At 40.4% G+C, this 23,912-nt stretch overlaps 1 protein-coding gene across 4 annotated transcripts; it reads left to right on the top strand.

Annotated features, from left to right (window-relative positions):
• Positions 1-7,771: 7,771 nt before the first annotated feature.
• dtx3la (deltex E3 ubiquitin ligase 3L a) lies at positions 7,772-12,882 on the top strand. Of its 4 annotated transcripts, none has more exons than XM_029529119.1 (5): positions 7,772-7,939; positions 9,206-9,288; positions 9,406-9,557; positions 11,020-11,228; positions 12,169-12,882. In XM_029529119.1, exons 3-5 carry the CDS (start codon positions 9,417-9,419, stop codon positions 12,236-12,238), a joined length of 420 nt encoding a protein of 139 aa, XP_029384979.1. In that variant the 5' UTR covers positions 7,772-7,939; positions 9,206-9,288; positions 9,406-9,416; the 3' UTR covers positions 12,239-12,882. The 4 variants fall into 4 exon arrangements, with proteins under 4 accessions (XP_029384979.1, XP_029384977.1, XP_029384978.1 ...); XM_029529117.1 differs by having other exon boundaries at positions 9,206-9,311; XM_029529116.1 differs by having other exon boundaries at positions 7,774-7,939; positions 9,206-9,298.
• The last annotated feature ends 11,030 nt before the right edge of the window (positions 12,883-23,912 follow it).

Genomic DNA, 23,912 nt, shown 5'->3' with positions numbered 1-23,912 from the left:
AAAGAAACAAACAGAAGCTCATTAGTGTGGCCTCCTGTTTCTGCGTCCAAAGAGGCCACTGGATAGCTCTGTATTTTTTTATCTAAAAAATTAACTTCATATTGTACTGAAGAAGACTTGATACTAGAGTGTGAGACCATACACTAACTGGGTTAAATAATAAACAAAGTGAGAAGTAGGATCATTTTCACATAGACTACAATACAATCTTCTTCTTGTAGGGTTCAAGCTCCTCAGCATTGACTAACGTGGTTTTAAAGGCAGTCTATGATCAAAACTCTAGCGATATTAATATTTAGTTGACTAATTGACAATGTAGTTGACTGAAACACTTGACACTTTATTTCAATTTAGTCAGGAAACTAATGTCAGACCAGGATTAAATGGCAACAGTAAAATGAGCGGCTGATTTGATGCCGGATGCTGTGGCAGAAACCATTAACAGTGTCCCAGTTCACAGACTGCATCCTTTGAAGGCTGCGTTTGACGTCTGATTGCCTCACAACAGCATGGCTAGGCTGTTTCATTTGAAAGGCTCCTGTGAATGCAACCTTGTTTCCTTAAAAAGAAAGAAGGCTCCAACAGGTGGATCCTTGGTGACCAAACAGAAGTTGCTGAGTCAGAGGGGCAGTGAGAAACTTGCCTCATCACATGGAAGGTATAGGCAAGGCAAAGCAGGGCAGGGTTATTTATATAGCACGTTTCATACACAAAGGCATACATACAGAGAACATAAAGAGAAAAGTGTGAACAGTGACATGCATCATATCAAAGTCATAAAATAATAAATTAAAATGATTAAAAGAATATGTGGCCGCCTGGATGAGTCTCAAACGGTGCAGGTTTCATGCGTAAGCGAATCAGGAAAAGAAATAAAAGTATCAAAATTTGGTGCTCTCTGATCTGGGCTAGCTGACCTGAGTCCATGGATCTAAGAGTCCTGCTAGTTTTATATTCTCTAAACATATCAAAGATGGGTTCTGGTCCCAAACCATGCTGTGATTTGTAAACTACTAGCAGGGTTTTAAAATCTATTCTGTGACCGACTGGGAGGCAGTGTAAAGATTTTAAAACTGGTAAAATGTGCTCTGATCTCTTTGTTCTGCTTAAAACTCTAGCAGCAGTGTTCTGATGCTCCAATTTGGAAGTACAGTGAGAAGACTGTTACAGTAACCAAGTCTACTGGAGATGAACACATGGATGAGCTTCTCCTGGTCTTTTTGGATGACAAAACCTTTAATTCTGTTGATGTTTTTGAGTTGGTGAAACTCTCTCTTGATGACAAGGTTATTTCATTTGTTGTGGAGTTGCCGGTGTGTTTTCCAGCCCTCAGCCTGGTGGTGGTTTTGAGGCTTTTCCTTGTGTTTTGGATGCCCCTTGGCTAAGTTTGGGGGCTGTTTCTTAGGCTTCTGGCCCTCGCAGTGTTTACAGTTTTAGCTGGTTCACATTCACCATCACACGTTATTTAGGGTCAATGGATCCTACCCGATGTGCAGTAAAACTGGTGGAGTGAGCGTGGGAGCTTTTAGATTTAATTTCCTGCTAGAATTTTCTCTGGGACAGATGATATCGATAAAATAGATTTTGGTGCCAATATTAGTTAGTTCGAAAATCAATTTAATTGACACATTTTAAATTTTATCAAGACTTCAATTTATGCACACATGCTGTGGCAGTAGGGAATCAGTAGGAATGCAGCAACTAGAAATGAGAACTTTAGGTAAACAATCTTCAAGCAATTCAAAGAGGATGCTTTTAGTCTCTGCTGTCCAAAACACCATGTATTTCAAAATCGCTTAAAACTGACGACGACACAGCGTTTGGCTGAGCAAGCGTTAACAGCTGCTGATCTGCTGTGTATAAAAAAGGTGTATTAAAATGTGTTTAAAAGGCACTTTTTTCAATAAAATCTAAATCCTAGTATTCTAGATCTTTTGTCCAGAATACAGGAGTAAAAACTAGGTTAAAAGTGTGATAACATCAAAAGCAAAACAGGAGCAAGCGGCAAAAGTGTCCGCACTGTAGGAGGCAGGAAGGAATATCCAGACTTATATCCATCCAAGGGATGCAATGTCCCTTAAAGAAAGCACCAAGTTTTGAGGGTGCATAGTTCAGTGTCTTTTTTTAAAATTTATTTTTCAGAAATCTAGATTATGAGAAATGCTCTTGCTCTAATAAATTTTTACTTGGAAAGAGAAAAATAAATGAACAAGACTGATTACAACAAAAAAACTCAGCATTTTGGCAGCAATGCTATGGATGTTTTCCTCATTGAAAGTAGCAGCACATGCTGGTGTAGGAGATAAGGTCAGGATAACGGCTCAGGCCCTGCAGGAAGGTGACAGAGCTGTCACAGCGCATTGCCTTCAAACATAGAAGAAACATTTGATACCAATCTGCTAAACCTCATGTAAACAACTTGTTACCAGAGATAAAGTTGATAGACAGTAAATAGAGGAATCAAATCCAGAACAAGTATGTGTCACTGTGTGTATCTTTGTGAGAGAGGTAAGAGTTTTCAGTCCAAAAATAATATTCTAATATAATAGAACCATTGTTTGAATAAGATAAAATGAGGTAAATCAAAATGAAATAATCACTCATAAACCCATTGAGAAGTCTAGTCTTGGACCTTGGTTGGTACAGATGTTTAGTCCAGATTATCTGGTAATGTGTGGGCTTCACAGGTCCAGTCCTAAACCTTCTCAACTGGATACAAACTCGGGCCACCCTGATCAGATCAATCAATGTGATATAATTTATATTCAGCATTCTAATCTGATAATAATCTGATTTATTATTATAGTTGTTTATGATTGTTGCCAAACAATATCCCACAATTTAAGCCTAAATTTAGACAGCCCTTCCTGGTAGTAAAGTTTTTCAAACATTGCATTGAGTTCATGCATAGTAGGTTTCATTGTATTTCCATCTGCTTCCCCCATCACTTGGTGTGGTGCATTGCTCCACTGCTCGTCTCACACACACACACACACACACACACACACACTCCAACCCTCACTGACTCCCCTTTAGCAGCAGTTTTTCTTCCTCTGAATTAGTCTGCTATAGCAACCCTGCTGATGTGATGAGAAGTGACAGCTACTATGGACTGTTTGGACTGGATGTGATCCACTTGGCTCACTGCTGATCAAATCTCCTACAACAGACTATTAACTCCAAGCAAATTGCGCCAAGTAGGTTAAAGGGAGCCTTGTCTGTTTTAATATCACTGATATCTCTGTTTGTTGTCAGGGTATAAAGAGGCTCATCCAGCTTAGCAGGTGCTTGATAGCAAAAGCACATTTGTCACAGACTCCCACTCGCTCTCTTTCTACTCTCTCCACAGGGGCAAACAAGCTCATTGTGTCATTTTACATTACATTTTATGGGGCAGCAGACTCTTTCCTTCTGAAGAATGAACCCCAGTTTCTTCATTCTCTGCTTCTGTCATTATCTTTTCACATAGAAATTCATGGAACTCAGTAACCGGACTTAATGTCACTGAACTGTAGTGTGTTGTTATGCATGATAATGCGCACTATTGATGCAATTTAAAAACGACCTTATAACTCTTTGAAAAAGCATTAGTACTGCAGTCTACACAAAGATGTTAGTATTTGGTTATTCTTATTTTTAGAGCTAAGGAAGCATGTTTGCATTAACGCATTAACCCTCTGCTGTACACATTGTGTACACACGAGTCTAGAAATCCTAGAAATCTGTTTTAGAGGACCAGGAGCTGTAAAAAGATAGAGTACCACAGGCTCCGCCAGGCATTAAATGAGTCTGTTTACGTCTCCAAACAAAAGCCTCAGAAATTGGTCTGTGCATTCGATGTGTGTGTTTTAGAGTAAAACTGAGCAAACCTGTTGTATACTACAGTTGGTAACACACAATTTGTAAAGCTGTTCAGAGAGTTTGCATCAGGAACATGCAGACTAACAAGACCTTCATAGTCCACAACTCATTAACATACTTAAAATGCTTCATGCCAATCTCAGGACCAAATGTGCTAGAGTGCAGACTTTCCTATGCAAATAGTCACACTTCGCCATTTATTACACAATGCCCAAAATAATGACCGAACCACGGGTATCACTGTTATCTTTAAGATGCCTTTTATTTATTTTTCTATTTATTGGCACAAAATCATATTACAAGAATCCAAGCATGCTTCTTTAGTCCATGGATAACCTTCGTCCTTTAGTGGGATATTATATAATAAAATATGTACGACACAGATATAATGTATAATTGTTTCGAAACACAAACACTGAAAGATGCTATCAATTCATTTTTGAATGGAGTAAATTTGTGTGCACACATTGAAACAATTTCACTAACTCAACACAAAAGAGCCAGGAGTCCAGGGGACTGTATATATTCACACTTGTTCTTGTTAGACACCCAGGAAGATGCCTGATCCAGCCTTTAGAAAGATCCAGTGGATACAGTATATCTAGACATCCAGAAATCATGTGGTATAAGAGGCTTCTGATCAGCGTGGCTGGCAGTCATAAACTTTCCACCTGCATGAGTACAAGAACTCCTCTGTGGATTAGAAGACTGGAGGGTAAGTTGTAAAGAAAAGTGACATCAAGCAGGCATGGGCTGTAAACCACTGCTGTGACTGTAACAGACTGACACATCGTCTTTAAGTGAAGCCTTTCATACAGGCCATTAACCAGCTGTTATCCCAATATTGGCAATGAGTCACATTTATTTTCTTAAGTAGCTAGTTATTTAATGCTTATATTTGAATAATAAAACAAGATTCCTGCTCTGAAAAGTAATCAGAGCATTATAAGCTTGACTTAGACCCAGTTGTAGTAACGAGTTAAGAGAGGATTTTTTTTTTTTTTATATATATATCTGGAAGAGCAATACAAAGCAGGAAACTGTCAGTCAACAGTGAATGCTGTAGATTGCTGGAATTTTTCTGAAAAAGTATCTCGTGTTTTGCCTCAGCTTTTTCATAGATCATTACATAATAAATTGTACCTCAATGAAAAATCCAGCGAATAGATGATATAAGGGGAAGAAAGGATTAGTAGGAGTGAGTCATTTGTCTGTGAAAAGACATCGTAGACCTGAGCCTAACACAGCAAATTGGGCCATCAAAGATTTCGATCATAGTTTAGCTGCGGTGTGACAATCCTCTCTCTAAGTTTCTATTTGCCACTAAAATCGATGGACTTCAGCAACAGCAGAGAGTCAAGCTTTGTTGATACAGAATCAATATATGGAGCATCCTCTTATGAGGATGAGCACTGTATGGGAGTGTCTGGAAGTGTGCACTTGTGTCTTGGGGGATGGGCAGTGGGTTTTTCAAAATTAAGCGACTCCCCGCTTCCATAGAGAAAGAAAAATCAGTTGCGACATTCTCCAGACAGTGTACACCGCAATTAATTGGTACAGAGATGTGTGGGAGAAGGCCAAATTATCCAATAAAGGGGAGGGGGTAGTCATCAGTTGGTTAGGCCAGGGTGCAGGAGGCCAATGGGGGAAGCGAAGGGAAAGTAATTGGAAGATAATGGGAGAAAGGAGGGGGGCTTGAAGGGAGGCAAACAAGTGAGAGAGGTAAAGGGAATGCAGGAGAGGATGAGTTGAGAGAGGTAAAGTGGAGGCAGTGAGGAAGGAGAGGAGAAAGGGGAAAGTTGGGGGGGGTGTCTTCTGTGTGGGAGCATGCAGCTCCTGACCATTTAATTTGTAGTTTACTCTAATTTCTTACTTCAGACGTCTGTAAGTCCTGACAGCAGCGCTGCGGCTAATTGTACCAGGCTCATGCTCTCGTTGAATGATGCACCCACACCGCTAATCTCATCAAAGGAAAGTAAACTCAATCTGAGGGCCAGAGAGGTTTTCTTCCATCCCTTTCCAACAAAGTCACCATTGCAGATTTGGACAGATAAATGTAAAAGAGGTTAGTGTGAAAGGAAATAAGTTTCATGTAAAAAGTGACACCAAACATACATATGAGACCATTTCATATTATAGTTGTGTTTCAACTGCAAAGCAAAACCGTCATAAAAAAATTTAACCAATGTAACAACAGCCTGATGACCTCACCTTTGACATTAACTCCTGTTGTTGTTCACGCTTCACTGCAACTGTTCAAACCTGTTGAACAAGTCAGTCTCATGGTGCAATCTCATGTCGTGGGACATTCTCTTTGTAATATTTGTTGCTTAGCTCCAGATTAAAAAGTTCCATCAACATTAGTTGTTTCTAGTTGGAGCAAATATTATTTCAATTTCTGTCTCTTGCAAGTAGAAGGCTTTGCCTTGGTCCAAAGTTTTCTAAAAAACTTGTATTGATTTTCTTTTTTCTACAAATTTTTGTCCTCTAGCTACCAAAAAATGGATTTTGGTAATATTAGTTAAAAAATAATTTTAAATGACACAGTTTCAATTTTATCAAGACTTCAATTTATGCTTGTTTGGGGTTTTGGGGTTTTGTCTCTTTGAGTGACAGATGGGTGAGTATATGTTGAGAAATGTAGAGATCAGTACAAATAAGACGGACACCGACAAAACATTTTTCTGTTACAGTATGAACATTCACTCATCTCCTCCTCAGTATGAGTGATCCACATGTTGAGCTGAATATCCCCCAAGAGAATAGTCTCTCTTTATCCAACACAGCTAACCAGGCTTTACTGCTGTTTTCTAAGGTCGCAGCTTTGACTTATTTCAGCACTTACTCAGCAAACTTTTAAAAAAAACTGATGGTCAGTTTTTTCTTTGGGCCCAAATGCAAACAAGGAGTAGATAAAATGCATCGTAACATTACAGCAGGTGGACTGGCTGGCTTAGCAGAGAGAAAGGCTAGAGATTATCTGCAAACCAAACTGAATGGAGAGAAAAAGATCAAACTAATACTCTCCCAACTACAGCTCCCAAGGTGCATTAATGCAATGAACTTGGAATCATCAAGCCTAAAATTCTGAGCTGCCAGAAGCAATAAGCTAAAGAGTAAAGTGTTGAGGGAGATTTTCAGTTCAGACAAGCAGCTGAATGAGCTCCATGTGTGCAGGGGCAAATCCTCTTGAGATGACCTGTCCCACGATAGTCCACATGATGGGCACTGAACACTTGAATTACCTGTAGTTTTGTAGATAACATCTAATCTCATCTTCATCTAAGTCAAAGGCACACAAGGACAATGTGCTGTAGCTGGTAACCCTGAAACAAGTCTTATTTTTTTACACCACACGTGTATTTTGTTCATGTACAGCACCAGTCAAATGTTTGGACACACTTTACTATTCATTTAAATGGGAAAGCGTCTCCAAAGGTTTGACTGGTGCTGTACGTTAAGTGGAGACCAAACCAAGCCAGGATTGCCACATTGTTGTATATTAATGTTATTATTCTTAGTTGCGTTTTCTAAAATGTCTGCATTACTTAGAGCTCCATTACCTCCTGTACCCTTGTTTGCATCCTCAGCTGTCTATGTTAAGATTATCAGATGAACTCATCTGTTTTATGTACATTATGATTGGTAATATTTCAGCTTTGTTTAAAAGTGTATACGTGTATCTGCTAATGTTTTATAGCCATGATTCCACTTTCAGGGCTTTGAGACTTGAACTTCATTATCCTTGTTAGCAATCTAGTAATTAGTTTTTGCATGCATACCTGCATCCTGCACCCCCCCCCCCCCCCCTCTCTCTCTCTCTCACTCACACACACACACCAGTTTTCCTGTCAAAGCTGTAACACCAGTTTAACAGATCATTTTGCAGTGAACCACAACTAAAGAAGACACACCCATTTCTGTCTTTAGTCTCTCGCTCTCGCTCTCAATATCGCTCTGTCACTCTGTTCTTCTTTCTCTCATGTTACGATGAATTGAACTAACCAAATTCCAGGATCACAGAGGCTGAAGAAAACAGGAGCATCTCGCAAAGATTTGGAGAAAAGCTTTTGAACAGGTACAAATGACAAACTGCCGATCAATTGAACTGAATTGTTGGTCTGTGTCAGGTCAGTCCAATCTGTGTGTGTAGTCATTATTAACCTGCTTCAAACTCTATAGGCTTCCATTCAACAAGACCACAGCAGTTTAGTAGTTTCATCTACCTTATTGTATTATTTCTTGGGCACATTCAACCCAACAGTTATATAATTTACGCCTAGTAAACAACAACTCATCCCAACATGTAATCATACAGTATTTTCTTTGTGTCACAAGTGATCTCTCATGCTGCCGGAGCACAGCTGTGATGGCTGTTTGACAAAGTTGATTCTTAGTCTCTCAAGAACTGGAAAGAATTCAAGCAACAGTGAGCATTGACAGTACAGTAAGTTATAATAAGCTACAGTTTCATTTAGAGTTAATAGTAGTTCCCAATCAACAGCTTCACTGTGCCAGACGGCATTAAAGAAATGTTGTCTTTGGACAACAGAGTTGAGTCTTTAGGCAGAGACTTGGTGATGGATCCAAAAGGCAGCGGATGCATCCCTAAAGACACTTTAAATATAAACAAGAGAGACAATTTAAGATAAATGATATCAAGTCTCTGAAGAGAGGAGAGGATGGGTGACAGATCCCTACAATATCATCCAGGTATGTTTATCCAGCAGTTTCACAACAATTCACACTTTGATTCAGGAAACCCCAATGGCCTTTGGGTGTGAATCATCAGAACCTCCATGGGAATGAATACACCCAGTCTGAGTGGACACCTTTTCAAGACTAATTAGCAAGTCCAGTGCTATTAAGAACTGCTATGCTGGAATTGAATAAACATGCTGTCAGATTCAGAGTTCAGAGAATAAAATCTAAATAATTACTAATTAATATAATAATATAATAATTTCTTCCTCCTTGTTTTTCCTCAGGCTCTCAGTGCGTTGGTATTATAGCCCCTCACAGAAACTGTTTTAGGATAGAACAGCAAAGGTTAAAAGAGCAAAGATGTACAAATGAGTCGGTTTGGTTCAAACTTCAAAATGCTGGAACCCACATTTCCTATAAAGCATCTAAGAATGTTGTTACAAGACACCCACAGCATGGTGAACCCCTACGTTTAACTTCTTCTTTCAGTGATCGCATAAAAATTATTGCCTGATTAATTTAAAGTACCACAATCAGCTTTTGATTATGTGCTCTTAATTAACAATCTACATTTTCCAAGACATCCTCAGCAATCAAGTCATAGCTGTTGACCTGATCTGCTCACTGTGTGTTTCTCTAGTTCTGCGCAAAATGGGCTCTAGCCATAGCAGTGACAAGTTGCACTGTAATCGCTACCTGAACGGACAAGGTCCTCCATCCCTGGTACAACAAGGTCCTTCACAAACGTACACTCCTAGTTCCCTCTTTCTGTCAAGCTTTTCATGAATTCTATCTGCCCACTTCTTCATAATAACTAAAATTGTCTTGCTGTCTTTGCAGTCAATGGAGGCATGAATGGAGTGGATAGTGTAAAGAAGAGCTGCCAGCCCCACGGCCAGATGACCTGGGTGATCCTCAACAGGGACCTGCCTGGATTCCCAGATGACAACACCATACAGATCAACTACATTTTCAAAGATGGGGTACAGAGTGTAAGTTTGGCTTAACCTACAATATGCTCATATTCTGCCACATTCACATAGATAGATCTTTATTTGTCAATTTAGCATACAAGGAAACTTTGTTTCAGCAGTTCTATGTTGCAGCTGGGCAGCACGGCAGCATAGTGGTTAGGGCTGCTCCACAACAAAAAGGTCCTGGGTTTAGTTCCCAGGCCTGGTGCCTTTCTGTGTGGAGTTTGCATGTTCTCCCAGTGTCTGTGTGGGTTCCCTTCGGGTACTCTGGCTTCCTCCCACTGTCCAAAGACATCATGTTTGGGTTACCTGGTGACTCTAAATTGTCCGTAGGTCTGAGTGTTGTTTGTCATGTACATCACTGAAATCAGTCAACAGCTAGACTCTTTAGCAGTTTGAGTTTTTACACAGAAAGGAACAAGACACAGGGTATCCAGTGCTGTATCTAATTTGAATTTAAATTGTCTGTAGGCCTTAGTGTGAGTGGTTGTTGCTGTCTGTCCTTCTCTGTGTGTTGGCCCTGTGATGGACAGGCGACCTGTCCAGGGGGCACCCTGCTCTCAACCAATGTGAGCTGGGATTGGCTCCAGCAACCCTGGGACCTGGAAATGGATAAGCGGTTGAAGATGAACCGAACCCACAACCTTCTTATTTTGGGGCAACAGCGCTAACCACTATGCTGCCATGCTCCCCACCAAAAACACAATTTGAAGTAATTTTATTCTTTACAGTCAACAAAAGCAGCAGTAACGAGCTCAATTCATAGAAGTCACAGTTCTGTTGTCAATATAACTACATTAAAATAAAAGCAAAACAAGATAATGAAGTCACATTTTGATTTGGGTGAAAGACATTAAGACGTGAAGGAAGAGGAAAGATTTCTTTTATTCAAACTCTGGCAGCATTCTTCCCAAATTAGAAGCTGATTATCTGGTTAGTCTGGTTATCGGAGCTACAGGAGGGCTGGAACTGAAAACAGCACAGATCTCACATTGTGTACCCTGCAGGAAGGGATATCTGTTCATCACTGTGTTCCTTCTCTGATTGATTTTTATTTCTGTGACTCCTCCGAGGAATGAGTGCGAGAGCTGGACCAGTTTTGAACCTAGAGTTAATGTTTCTGTCAAATGAACTGCACTGAATAAATGGCAGTGTAATCAGGAGCAGGATCAGCTGTGAACATATTTCATAAGAGATCAAGTTGCGGAAGCTCAGCCATAAAATACCTGAAGAATTACTGTTGAGACAGGATGATCTTGTCCTTATTCAAAGGGTTCCAGGGAATGATTTGGCAAGTGGTCAAAAAAAAGGCAAGTGGTCAACCTAGTTAAACACCTATGGGGGATATCAGACTCCTAAAAATGGGAAATGAGCAAATAGAAAGAAAAAAATGGCTATCCTTCATAAGATACTGAAACTGTTCATACTCTACACACAGTGTGTAGGAGGCTGTGTTGTGTAATGTGTCAGTCTTCTGCAGGAGGTGCACCCTCACCCTGGCCAGTCCTACTCAGGGATGCGACTCTGTGCTTTCCTGCCAGACAGCCGGGAGGGCAGGAAGGTTCTCAAACTGCTGGAAAAGGCCTTTAACCAGCAGCTCCTGTTTACTTTTACCACCGACACCAACGGCAGGGATGTGATCACAGCTTCTGTCCCCTTCAAAACACAACAAGACGGAGGGAACAAAATGTGAGTAGCAGCATGTCAGTTGTACTTGATTTGTTTGAAAGTGATGGACGTCAGAGAATACTTTCATCCAAAGCATTGTGGCAGTTCACACCACAAAACGTTGCTCAAAGTTGAGTTCACACAGACTGAAATGATCTGAGTGGAATTTATTGTTAAAAATTCTGAATTCAAATCTTAGTTCATGGTTGCAAAACATGAACTAGGTCAACATTTTTTCTTTAATCACCTGCACTGTGCCACTCATTTCAATTGGAAACCTCCTCAAAATATACTCGACTATAGCATAACAAGAAGAAAATCAATATACTGGTAGTGGGCACATCTTGAGTCCATAAATCTTTAGACACCATACACACAGCTGTTCTGATTTTGTGTAGTGAATGGTGCTTTGGCCTTTGTACATGAAGATTGTTATAAGAGTTAACCAAGGGCGTTTTTTTTTTAATTTATTTATTTATTTTTTTTCTCCCCTCTCTTTCCTGCCACTGTCACCAAGTGCTTGCTCATGGAGGGTTTTGTTGGCTGTTTTTAAATAACTCGTTAAAGAATTTGTTCCAGACCTGCTTCGGAGGTAAATTGTCTTCAAGTCTGCCTTGGAGCAACATGAATAAAATTTGATTTGAACTACTTGTTCACATTCATCATGCATAGAGAGAATTGTGGACAAACATGACAATGTTTGATGAAGATCCTCTTTCATATTCCATCCTGTCATTCTTCATAACAACCCATAATGGCAAACATTTGAAGGAAACATTTAAATCTTGCAGCTATAAATCTTGCCCATAATCTGGCATATTGGGCAAAGTTTGAACTTAAAATGCTGTTAATGTTCTCATGAGGAGGACATTCATGTTTTTCCTGCTGGGTTTATGGCAGATAAATGTTGAAAACCATTACTGTGAACATAATACGGTCTCTGTGTTTTGTGTTCTTTTAGTGATGGCTACCCGGACTCTGACTACTTGAAGACTGTGAGAATGCTACTGAAGGATAAAGGTATTGAATAATACACAACCTGCGCTGTTGAATGGACAAAAGGCACAGATCTACTATTTATCACTGAACTATTTATATTTCAATAACCAGGCAATCGCTGCCATATGCAACTGAAAATTGTATAGAAAATCATATGATAGTTGTTATTGTGAATGTATAAGTTTTGAATTCATTTGTAACTGCAGTTCTTGTATTTGAAATACACAAAGATTTGGAACAAACTTTATAGCAGCATCAGACAGGTTTATGATTGGTTGAAGAGTTATACTCTCCTCTTTGATACATCTAATGAGGGGTCAAGAACTAGAGCAGCAGAGCCCAGATTCAAAGGTCACAGTGCAAGTCTGATTGTATAAAGAAAAAGTAGCCATGAAAGAAATGTAGCTAATCCTCAAGTTGCTTGGAACCTTGAGAAACTTTGCAGATGGATCTAATAGGCCCCAACAAATGTTGATTGAATATTGGCATTCTCTGTTGACTCTATTTTGTTTGATGTTAATTGATAAATAACGGTCCACATATGATGGTTTGTGCCATGCTATGTCTTTGTACATCGTCATTGTGTTGCTGCAAAAAATTGTGAATTGGGAGGTTTTTTTATTTATTCTTTTTAGTGTTCAGCAATGACACTAATAAAGTTCTTCTATTTACTCTACTGCAAGTGTTGCTGGAATTTTGACCTCTGCAAACTTTCGCCTTTCTCCATGCTCCTGTGGAGGTGAAGTTGGGCCTCAAACATTAAGCACAAAGGCACATTTTCTCTCTCAATTCCAACAACTGTCTTTGCACTACCGCAGTTGAAAAACGCCCCTCATCTTTCTGCCTCTCCTTCTACCTGTGCGCTCTGCATCAGAATACCATAAAGAGAATTTCAAGGTCAGAAATATGCCAAGTGCTAATCATTTCCACTGAGCTACTCAGGAATATGCAGCCCTATATGTTATCCAGTGCACAGAATCACACAGGGAATTTTTTGATTCCTACCCTGAACCTAAATCTGTTCTTTTGGTATTGCAAAGTCTGTTAATGTGAACATCAGTCCTCCCCAGAGACCCCATTACTATGCAGTTAATACACATCAAGAAATAAAAGCGGTTCCACTGCACAACTGTTCCAGTAAGAGGTGGTGGGAAGAACATTGCCGGTTATTGGTCTTATTTTTCTCTTCTACCTTTATGCCCTGTTTAAATCCTTGCCTCTACCGTATTGGTCCATATTGCCAAGTGTGAACTTTCTCAGTTTAATGCAGGCTTGATGTTCTCTTCAAACTGAATTACAGCCAGGTCCTTGCACTCACAATAAAGTATAATCGCATTTGGGAGGCCTCTGTCATCCAGGAGCCTCTTAAACCACTTTCTCCTGGACGCTCAAATCATCTGTCCACCACTGGCAGGTCACAGCCTGTCAAATTTGTCTTCACCACAACACACACACACACACACACATCAGGGAGGCTGTGGTATTGTTTGTAGCTCCAGGAGCAGCTGTATACCAAGCCCAGTCTTGGGATGGAGGAAGGCTCCCAGCAGAGTCTCACAATATTTTATTTGCCGTGTTGAAATTGATCTGTTGTTCAAAAAAGCATAATCCTTATTTTTAAACATTTCCTTCTAGTTAGGTTTGAAAATAGATAGCCGTTGGGAATTAAGCCTAAATGGGTAAGTTGTGACTGAAGTTCAATAAATCTTTTAGCGACACTATATAGGTATTTTATGTATCAGGTCTTTCCTTCTGTTTGGGGTGATAAATGGTCCACAGGAGTGTTTCATTAAGCCCCTTTTTCCCACAATTAGAGTCTAGCCCTTTTCGAAGACAAAGCAAATTGCGTGTCTGGTAATTACTAGACTTGGGGATAGCGATATAGTGAAGATGGATGTAATGTACATATCCTTTGCTCCTATAGAAGGCCAACGTACAGTTTATCTATCAATCTATAATAGATAGCCAACTTTGCAGTATATTTCTCTCGCACCTTATTTAGGTTAGGTCAGACCAATTAAGGCCAGGACTTGGAAATGTGAAATAGAATAATTTTAAAGATAATCTTTATGAGCTTTTATCTCTTGTCGCATTACATTGTGTTTACAGGACATTCTCCTTTTTGGTGTTTTGGAGCATTCTCCTTTAAATTTTCATTTATGTCAAACGTTAAAAGGTATCCCTCCTCAAGCATCTCACAGCATAACTTGCTGTAAGTTTGGTCTATTCCTCCTGACAGAACTGCCGTAACTGAGTCAGTTGATTGAGGTCAGGGCTTTGTGACGGCCAGTCCCTTGAAACTGTTGTCCTGCAATATATTGGGGTCATTCTCCATTTGGAAGACCCATTTGCGACTGAAGTTTAACTTGCACACCCCTCCCTTCTGGAGTAAAGCGCTGCCATGCTGCCACCCCTGTGTGACCACATGGCATTCTTTTGGCTTGCAAGCCTCGCCCTTTTCGCCCCAAAACATCGATAGAGTCATTGACGGCTTACATCCAGGACAGGTTGAGTCTATTAATGGGCCGTCTTATAGAGTTGAACAACTAGCCACACTTCAACACACAACTACGGGCAGTTTCAGCGTTGCCACTGATTATATAGAGCATATGTGTCAAACTCAAGGCCAATGGGCCAGATGTGGCCCGCGAGAGCTTAAAATGTCTGTCTTAAAGTCAAAAGAGTGCATTGACCATAAACTACATTTCCCACAATGCATGCTGATTATGTTACCTGCGAAGTGACAGCATCCCGCCACTAGATTGCAGTTTATCCATCCAGATCCATGCGATTTTCAACAATTGGAATTGAGAAATACATATGATTCATATATCCAGGAAGAGTAAAATTGTTGCAGATGGAAGGCCGTTTCATGAGAGATGGGAAGGCAAATACATGTTTGTGCTTCCAGGACAAAAACCATTATGTCTTTTGTGTTATGAGGCGGAGTACAATCTACGTCGGCATTTTGACACCAAACATGGAGCTAAGTATGCCAAAGTTAGCCTTCCAGAAAAACAACAAACTGTCACTGCTGGTTGTACCGTTATTCTCCCCCTCTCGACTGTGACTAAAAAGTTTTGAACAATGTCATAACTCGTGTTGGATGATATTTTTCTTTATACACTTGGATAGTTTGATCTTTGATTGATGGAGTAATGTGGGTTTCTTAACCTGGCAAATTAAATGGATTAATGTTATAACAAAGCAACTAGCAAATATATATTTTCTTTTTGGGTCTATGTAAATGTAATGTTTTTAATTTGAAGTAATACATTCAGAGTTATTTAAGGCGTAGTTACATTTATTATACATATGGTTACATTTAGTTACATTCACACTGTCTTACAGTTACATGGGGCCCTTTGAGGGCAACCATTATGCTGATGTGGCCCTCGATGAAAATGAGTTTGTCACCCCTGAATGAGGTTAGGGAAGTTATGCAGAGAGAACATGCAAATACACACCACCATGCCGCACCCCTCTTTCTGTTACAGTTTCTTTTGGCATCTTTATATAATAAAACTTCGCGCACACACACACACACAAACCAAAAGGCTGTAGACCTCTAGAGAGGTATTCTTTCAAAGGCTCAACCATAAAACTTCCTTTACATTCATCCTCCCACTGTTCAGCCCTCAATAAGCAGCTCTTTTCAGTCTTGCCCACTCACCGATAACAATGCTATCAGAGCCCAGGGCACGGCCCGCCAGACACCCCCCCCCCACCCCAGTGCTCTTGCTTTATCCCTTCACACACCCAACAATGGTTATGTAGACAAATTGTGCAGTGAGATTAGTTCCAGCCATTCAGCTATACTAAGAGGAATTGTGAGTGAGTGTGTGTCTGTGTGTGGCCAGTGGTGAGTGGGTCCAGTGCTCTACAAGATCTTCTTGCATGTGATAGCATCTTCACCCTTCTTTCCTTCTCTATTCAAGAAGTCTCATTGGTGAAGATCGGGAGGAGCAATAGCATGTGAGAATGTCCTAATGTCTGTGCTCACCGGTTTCTTTTTTGCTATTCAGAGAGCAATGCAGTGAGTTTAACAATGTCGATTCCCTGTGGAAGCAACCATTCATCCTAGGTGTTGAATTTGATAGTCGGCTTTTGACTGTTTGTTTAATATAACCATATCAATGTGGACAGAGTAAGGGGCTGTGTGTGAATGAAATTAGATGTTAAGGCTGCTATATCTCCTTAAAGCTGCACACCAGACATGCTTTATCCAATGTAAGAATAATGATTAACATTTCATTTAAAAAGAGCATCTTAGTATGGTGAGTGGTGAGGCTGTCAGTGGTTTCCTTGACATTCCGCTCTATCTTGTGATTGAAATGACTTATTTTGAAGCATTTGGTATTTCAATTGGGTTAATTTCAAGTATTATTTATGTGAACTATAAACTACCCTTGAAAACCATGGAAATGGAGTTGTGCCAGGCAAGTGGGGACACTATTTAAGTATTCTCCAACTTTACAAGTTTGCACCTATGTGGGCATCAGATTAGTGGAGTTTAAATTTCTAACCCAATCCCAGCTGACATCAGTCTATCACCAGATGAAACATTCCCCCTCAGCCAGTTACTCCACGACTTTGGGCTTTAGGAGGAAGCCCACGTACCCAGAGGGTTCCCTCATACGCAGAGGGAACATATAAACTCTGGGCCAAGGGTTTGAACCTGGAACCTTGTTCCTGTGAAGCAATAGTCAAGAGTGAAGACTAAACCTTCCTGCTTGCACATCACCACTGAATGGTGTCTACTGGCTTTAGGCTGACATTCCACCACATATCCCTCCACTCGTGTGCAGCTTGCTTGCTAGCTGTTCTTCACCACACCACATTGTGTGTCCAGGATTCAGCTTGGGCAGTGGGCAGAGGATACGTTAATTAGAATAGTGATGTAAGTTCACTTGTGCAAGTCTTTAATTGTTCAAGAAGCCCAAACTTGTGTAACGAATGTTACAGTCTGACAGTCTACAGCTCCTCTACTTTAATAGCTCTGGATCACAGTTCTCGGCTGAAAGAGCTTGGCGCTTTGATCTGATTTGTCACTGACTTTGTGTCCACCTGAGGGTCGGTTCTCCACCTTGGCCTTGAACTTGCTCCTCGGGGCCTGGTGTCTGGGTCTTGGTATGGATGAATGGGTGGTCATGTTCTGTCTCTAAGCAGCACTCCTCTGCCCTCCCATTCAGTGATTAATGGTCTTTTAGTTGACAAATCACCCCTGAGGCTGAGAAGGGGGGCAGCTCGGCAGACAATGGCTGCAAGGCAATCAATACACAAGGTTTCTCCTCCAGTCCATGGAGTGAGAGGTTTCTTGCACATGCACTGTAATTTTTCATTTTGAATGTCTGTGTCTTCCTGTTCTTGTCATTGAGCAGACAGATCTTTCAAATATCAAGCTGAACAGGATAATGTTTCACTTTCATTCATTAACAAAACACTCATCCAAGTGAATGTGTTCAACGATAAATAACATAAACAGCAACAGACAAATACTGCAAGGTGAAAATTGACTTACTTCTCAGTGCCAGCTCATCCTCGTTCCCAAGAGTAGAATTAAAAGCAAACTCGCAGTCAAACAATAGACCCTGGTGAACAAGTAAGCACCTGCTGATGTAACTGAGGCAGTGGCGCGCAACACTGCGCTATAATCTTTCATGGAACTCCAGCTTTGACTGCACTGAATGCGATAATTGATTCATTTGTATACTCCACTATGACAGTGACACATGTTCTTTTAATTTTTGGTGCTTTGCTGCATGCTTACACTGGGATTCATTCATATTTAAACCTAATGTGATTGTTTAACTATTTTACACATTACTTCCTGTTAGGTCACTGGCCCTCCCCATGTTAGACAGTGCAACAGGTGAAATCACTGTGTTTCAGCCAAAAGGGCAATTAGATACTTCACTAATGCAGTTATGGTCTTTTACATTTTGTATCACCTTTACATGTCAATTAATAAAGCTACAATATTATATAGGTTGAAATGACTGACTTCTCCAGTTTTCCAACCCTAACCCTTGGACTGCTTGAAACGCCAAAAGACAATAATGAATACTTTGGGAAAGCAGATGGACATAACAAATAAGGAATCCTCTGACCTTTACTGTCTGTGCTTTCCTGACCGCTTTACATAAGGCACAACAATTGAAACAGGTTGAAGAAAAATCAATGCAATCCAATTGAAAAAATTTAATCGCTTCAAGCACAAGCTGTGTGTATTTTCCATGAAATTCCCTTTGATGTCCAAATAATGAAAACTTTAACGAGTCCACTTTTCTGTGTAAGCCTTCGCACAGAGCCTTTATCAAAGAGAAAAAAGCTAACAAGTGACACAATTCAACACAAATTCTGTTCCACTTTGGAGCGTGGACTGGCAATTTTCGCAAAAGCACGTGGAACAAAAGACATGCACCAGTAAACACACACACATGCATGCCCACACTCTATCCACAAAGGTCAAATCGTGGAGAAGATTGGTTTTCCTCTATACTGAATAATAAATGTGAACATCCTTTCTGTGAGGGCGTTCTCTAGGTTAAACAAACAGGCTACGCTGATTATACTGAGGCGACCAATACCAATGACCAACATGATGTCATTTCGGACACCTCTCTGTTTTGTACAACAAAACTGAGCCTGATGACAGGGAACCTCCCTCAGCAACGCACCCAACATAAGCTCCCAGTTTTAGAAACACTAACATATTTAATGAAATAAAAGTCTGCAACACTGACTTCTACAAAGAGCTACATAAAGGCTGGCAGGCTTTTTTTTTTTTTGTGGTTAATTCAAAACTAATTTACTTGGTGAACTCATTTGGTTCGCTTGGTTCGCTTGTAACAAACAACCTGCTTCCAAGTGAGCTCTAGTTCATGTGTTTGGAAAAGCAAAGATGATCCAAAAAGATTTCAAGATTTTACCATCGTAAAGTTGTGATTTTTCTTCTGGAATCCATTCAGTTGATTTTTGCTTTATGAGAAATCTTTATCAACTGAATTGAAGTAGTGCATTGTGTGGATACTACTGTACATAATTTCTGCTATCACAGGCTTCGGAAAGTTGAAGTGCGCCATCAACTACAAATATTCCACCAGGTAAAGAAATCAAGCCATTTCAACCATTATCAACCACAATTGTACAGCTTGTTGATCCTCTCTGAAGTTAAAAGTACAATATTCTTGTTTCTTTAACAGTGTCTTCAACTTTGATGAACAATGTCATGTAAGACATCAAACCCAGCGAACCTTGCTGAAGTCTGGCCGTTTGGATGATACTTGGGTGAGTTTCTCTACACTCAATGTCTTTCCTGCATAGTTCATGTCACTGAGTGTTACTGCGTAGGGCTGAATAATTCTAACTATACTAAGATAAAAAAAAAAAAAACAACAAAAAACAGATGTGTCTTTTCCATGCAGCATGACAGCGCAATGGTTAGCACTGTCGCCTCACAATAAGAAAGTCCTGGTCTCTGTTCCAGGCCTGGGGCCTTTCTGTGAGGAGTTTGTATGTTCTCTCTGTGCCTGCGTGGGTTTCCTTCCACTGTCCAAAGACATCATGTTTGGCTTAACTGGTGACTCTAAATTGTCCGTAGATCTGAGTGTTGCTTGTCATGTACATCACTGAAATCAATAAACAGCTCTTGACCCACTAGATTCTTTAGCAATTTTAGTTTTCACACAGAAAGGAACAAGACACAGGGTATCCAGAGCTGTATCTAAGGCTCTGCTGGGCATGCATACCTGAATAGGTGCCACTGCACTGGGCTTTTAACAGCCAAGTTGAGTGATCGCATTGGAAGGTAGGGGAGGGGGCAATAAATATAATGTGGCACACTCACTTTCCACTTTCCTCCTTTATTCCTTTCTAGAGAAGATGTTCTTCTTAACCCCTTATGGATATTTGATATTTTCTTTATCTAATGGAATGGCAGAGAAACAGACATGCCAAGAAAAAAGGAAACATTGAGGAGGAGGAGGAGAATATATATGCAGTCGCAGTTTGTCTGTCTTTGGAACGATGGAGGTCTTGCGTTAAGTTTATAGAGCCACAGTTCCTAGTGGCTGACTCTGTCTTATCGTTCCATTTTCTTTCCATTGTCTCTTCCTTTCTCATCTCTTCCACTCATTTGCTGCTCTTTACTCCTCCTTTCTTTCACAGCTTCCTTTCTGTCTGAACATTGTGGTCTCTGGGGGACAATAAATGTCACACTGCATCATTTACCCTGACCAGCAGCCAGCTCCGAAGCCAGACGACTCAGAGAAGGCACGAAAGAGGCCATCCATCCAACCTAGGACATCGCTGTTTTCATTGTGCTTCCTCTATCCCTTGCATTCCTTCGTTTATCCTTCACCTCCATGTTCCTTACTTCTTTTTATTTCTTTCGTGTGGATTTTTATTGTTGACACGCGTCTCTTGTTAGCACATATTTCTTTCATCTTCCCTGTTTGTGTGTCAGCTGCACATTGCCAGCATTTGAAGTGATGGTGTTTCCGGCAGGGACCTAATGAATGAATATTCAGGAAAGGTGGAGGAGATGCTCAAGGCTGATAGTTAGGGAATGAATGAAGATGTCTTTGGTTTTGAAATTGCCTGTTGTACCTAACGTTTAGGTTGGTTGGTACTTGATACTGGAAGAACAGCAACACTAACAGATAGCGGGTAGAAATGGGGAAAAAAAATTAATACTTGTGCTAGCAGAACCTGATGAGTGATCAGTCTAATGACATACATCGTCTTTAAAGCGTGGGAAAGTGAGCACATATAATTAGGCAAAAAAAAGCGAAGAAACCCTATTGCATCTTGTTGAAGAATCATTTAGACCCTTCTAATCCACATGGGTGTCCAGTCAACCTCCTGTCTGCTCAGGCTCACTGCCTTCCCCTTTTCCATCTGTCAACCAGTTGACAGTGGCTGGGCGTGTTGGATGAGAGCAGAATCCAGCTGTGACAACCATTTATGTGTGATTAATGGGCAAGCCGTTGCCCAGTGTGGTTGACTGGAGGTCAAAGTGGCATCAAAACCAATGCAAATCAAAGCAATTAGGCAGTGGCTGATTGAAACTACCATTCATGTTCCATCTATATCCTGATGGCAGTCTGGGAATTTTGATTATCCCAAAGCATTTAACACAGGTCGCGGTTAATTCCTACAATTTATACCTAATGAATTTTGTTGCTGTTGTTCAAAGTGAAGCTTATTCTCTGTAGTGCGTCATAATACCTAACTTGCCAATCTTGATTTAAATTAGCTTTTTAGAGCTTCATGGTTGTCATGAATTGTCTCTCTGTTTCTTATTATTTTCTTGCATGGACTTTGCATGTTACATTGTCTAACTGTTTGCATAGCCAGTTCTCCTTCACCAACACAATAAGGCTAACTGAATCAGCTGCTTGTAACCCAGTACACTAGACCAATATGAACCGATCGACAGGTTTGGAGAAGCTTTAACAGGCTTTTGACAAGGCAACAAAAGCCAAGCCAATAAAAGAGAAGAAGCAGAAGAGCACCCTCACACTATTTGTCCATTCAACTAAGCAAAAGTGCTCCGAGAAAAACCGAGAATCATAAACCAAAAATAAGAGAACGAGAAAACTTGGGTCAGACTGAAAGTGAGATTTGGATGCAAATCATATAGTAGCCCTGAATTAATTAGCTTATCATTAAAAATGGCTGCAGTTTTGTTTTTTATATATATTTATATATATATCCTTTGCTCGCATCACAAATGTATCATAACATTTGTACTGGACGGAGAAATTACGCCTTTTTTGGTTTGATACTAGAACACATTTCTGCTTAATTTTTCTTCACCTTGCTCTGGATGTAAGGTGAACCCCCCAATAGCCATTATCCATTACAATTTGACCAGTTAGTCCAACTGTCCTTGGACACCACTGGGTCTGCTTTTGTATTTACAGATATATAAGAAATGTGTGCCATTTTGTCGTTTGTAGTTTTTACACGGCTGGAGTGAGCTGGAGAGAAATTTGATGCGTCTTGGACACAAGACCAAATAACAGATGAACAGAATTAAAATAACGCAAAGCTACAATTCATCGAGCATGCACGCTCCCATCCGTCTCAAGCACAGACCAACTGCATATTCAACAATATCTTACACACACAAGTCACTTTCACACATGCAGCCGCGTGCAAACACGCTGGTTGGTATGCTTCAGTCGTCACCTCCCTTCGTTCATCCCCACACCATGTGAACGCTGTTGTTTGAAGCCCTGCCTCTTTCATGTGAGGGGGGAATAACAATAATTTGTCATTGTAATCTGCTGGGTCGCACAGGGGTGAGCAGGGAATAAGAAGAGGCAATCAAATAGGAGGGACTTTGGAAAAAGAACAAGCGAAGGATTTTGATTCATCACTCTGTCCCCACAACAGAGATTAATATTTGAATGTAATTAGAACCTTCCTGGCTATTACTGACCAGACTGAATGAAATAATCTGTGTAAGCCAGAGCGAGATTGAGGAAGACAGGTATTTCATTAAAGCTGCAGGAGAGAGCGAGGAGGACGTATCACTTACTGGCCAAATGAAAGAATGATTGGATATGTTGAGCAGGTGAGAATAAGGAGGTACTGAGCATCCTAATGAGGACAGATATCATTACCACGAGCAGGTGATTCATTTGTCCACTCTGCTTATCATTTGGCTAACGTCAGATGAGGCATAAAGTAATGGCAAAATGGAAGACCGTTTTGTGCAATTGAATTGGATTTCAGAAAATCACTTCCAAAAGATCAAAACTAATCAAAACGACGATGAAGTAAAAATGTGTCAGTTGATCACTCCCACGATCTTTTTAAATGGTTCAAGTGGCATTTTTATCATAAAAGTCTCAATATACACTTCAATGTTATGGATGTTGCAATTGATTAGATTTGGCCATAAAAGCGTTGTCGCCCTGCTTGGGTAATCCACCGACCACCCAAACCTCATAAAAATATTTCCTTATAGTGTCTGCGTCATGCATCTGTCCAACTCTTCTCACACTGAGACTGAAGGGTGTAGATGGTCTGTCAACCTGAGTGACAATTTGGGTTTTCGGAACTACCAGTACTGCTCTGCCAGAGGATCACAAGTAGCAATCAGGCATGTAGAGACCCAGCAGATCACAGCTACAAGCAGGAGTCTGATCATGCAAGGCATTAAAACAGGCAACAGGCAGTGCCGCAAGGACTGCTGTGATGTCTTTGCTTCTCACAGAATGTTAAAAACCTGCCAACATTGTTTTGTATAAGTAGTAGTCTTTTGGCTGAACATTTCCCACAATGCCTAGGACTGCTTGGCTTTGAAAACTGAATACCGTCTCAGCTATGGAAGTGTGAAATCCTCTATGGATTTCATAGAAGTCCATCACTAGTCCTATGGATGGACTAGTGATGGACTTCTTCAGCAGTGGTGGATTTGCCATATTAGACACAAGCTGAACACAGATTGTATCTGTGTCAGTAGCTTAGCGGTGTTTTATAGCTTTGTTGTCTGACCATCTAAAGCTCATCTATGTGTCCTCAGAAGCTGTTCATTCAACTTCATCTCTGTCCAGCTTGGCTCATTATATTTTATTTCTTTAAATGCCGAACCTTTTGTGCATGCTTTTGCTCCATCCTTCTCCATTTGCTGTACAGTTATGTGCAGTATAAGTCTCAGAAATAATCATGTATTTTGTGAGACATAATTTG

This window comes from Echeneis naucrates, chromosome 20 (genome assembly GCF_900963305.1).
Source record: "Echeneis naucrates chromosome 20, fEcheNa1.1, whole genome shotgun sequence".
In the NCBI taxonomy this organism is placed as follows: domain Eukaryota; kingdom Metazoa; phylum Chordata; class Actinopteri; order Carangiformes; family Echeneidae; genus Echeneis; species Echeneis naucrates.
Note: the sequence above shows the minus strand (reverse complement) of the source record. Positions and strands in the feature narration are given on the sequence as shown.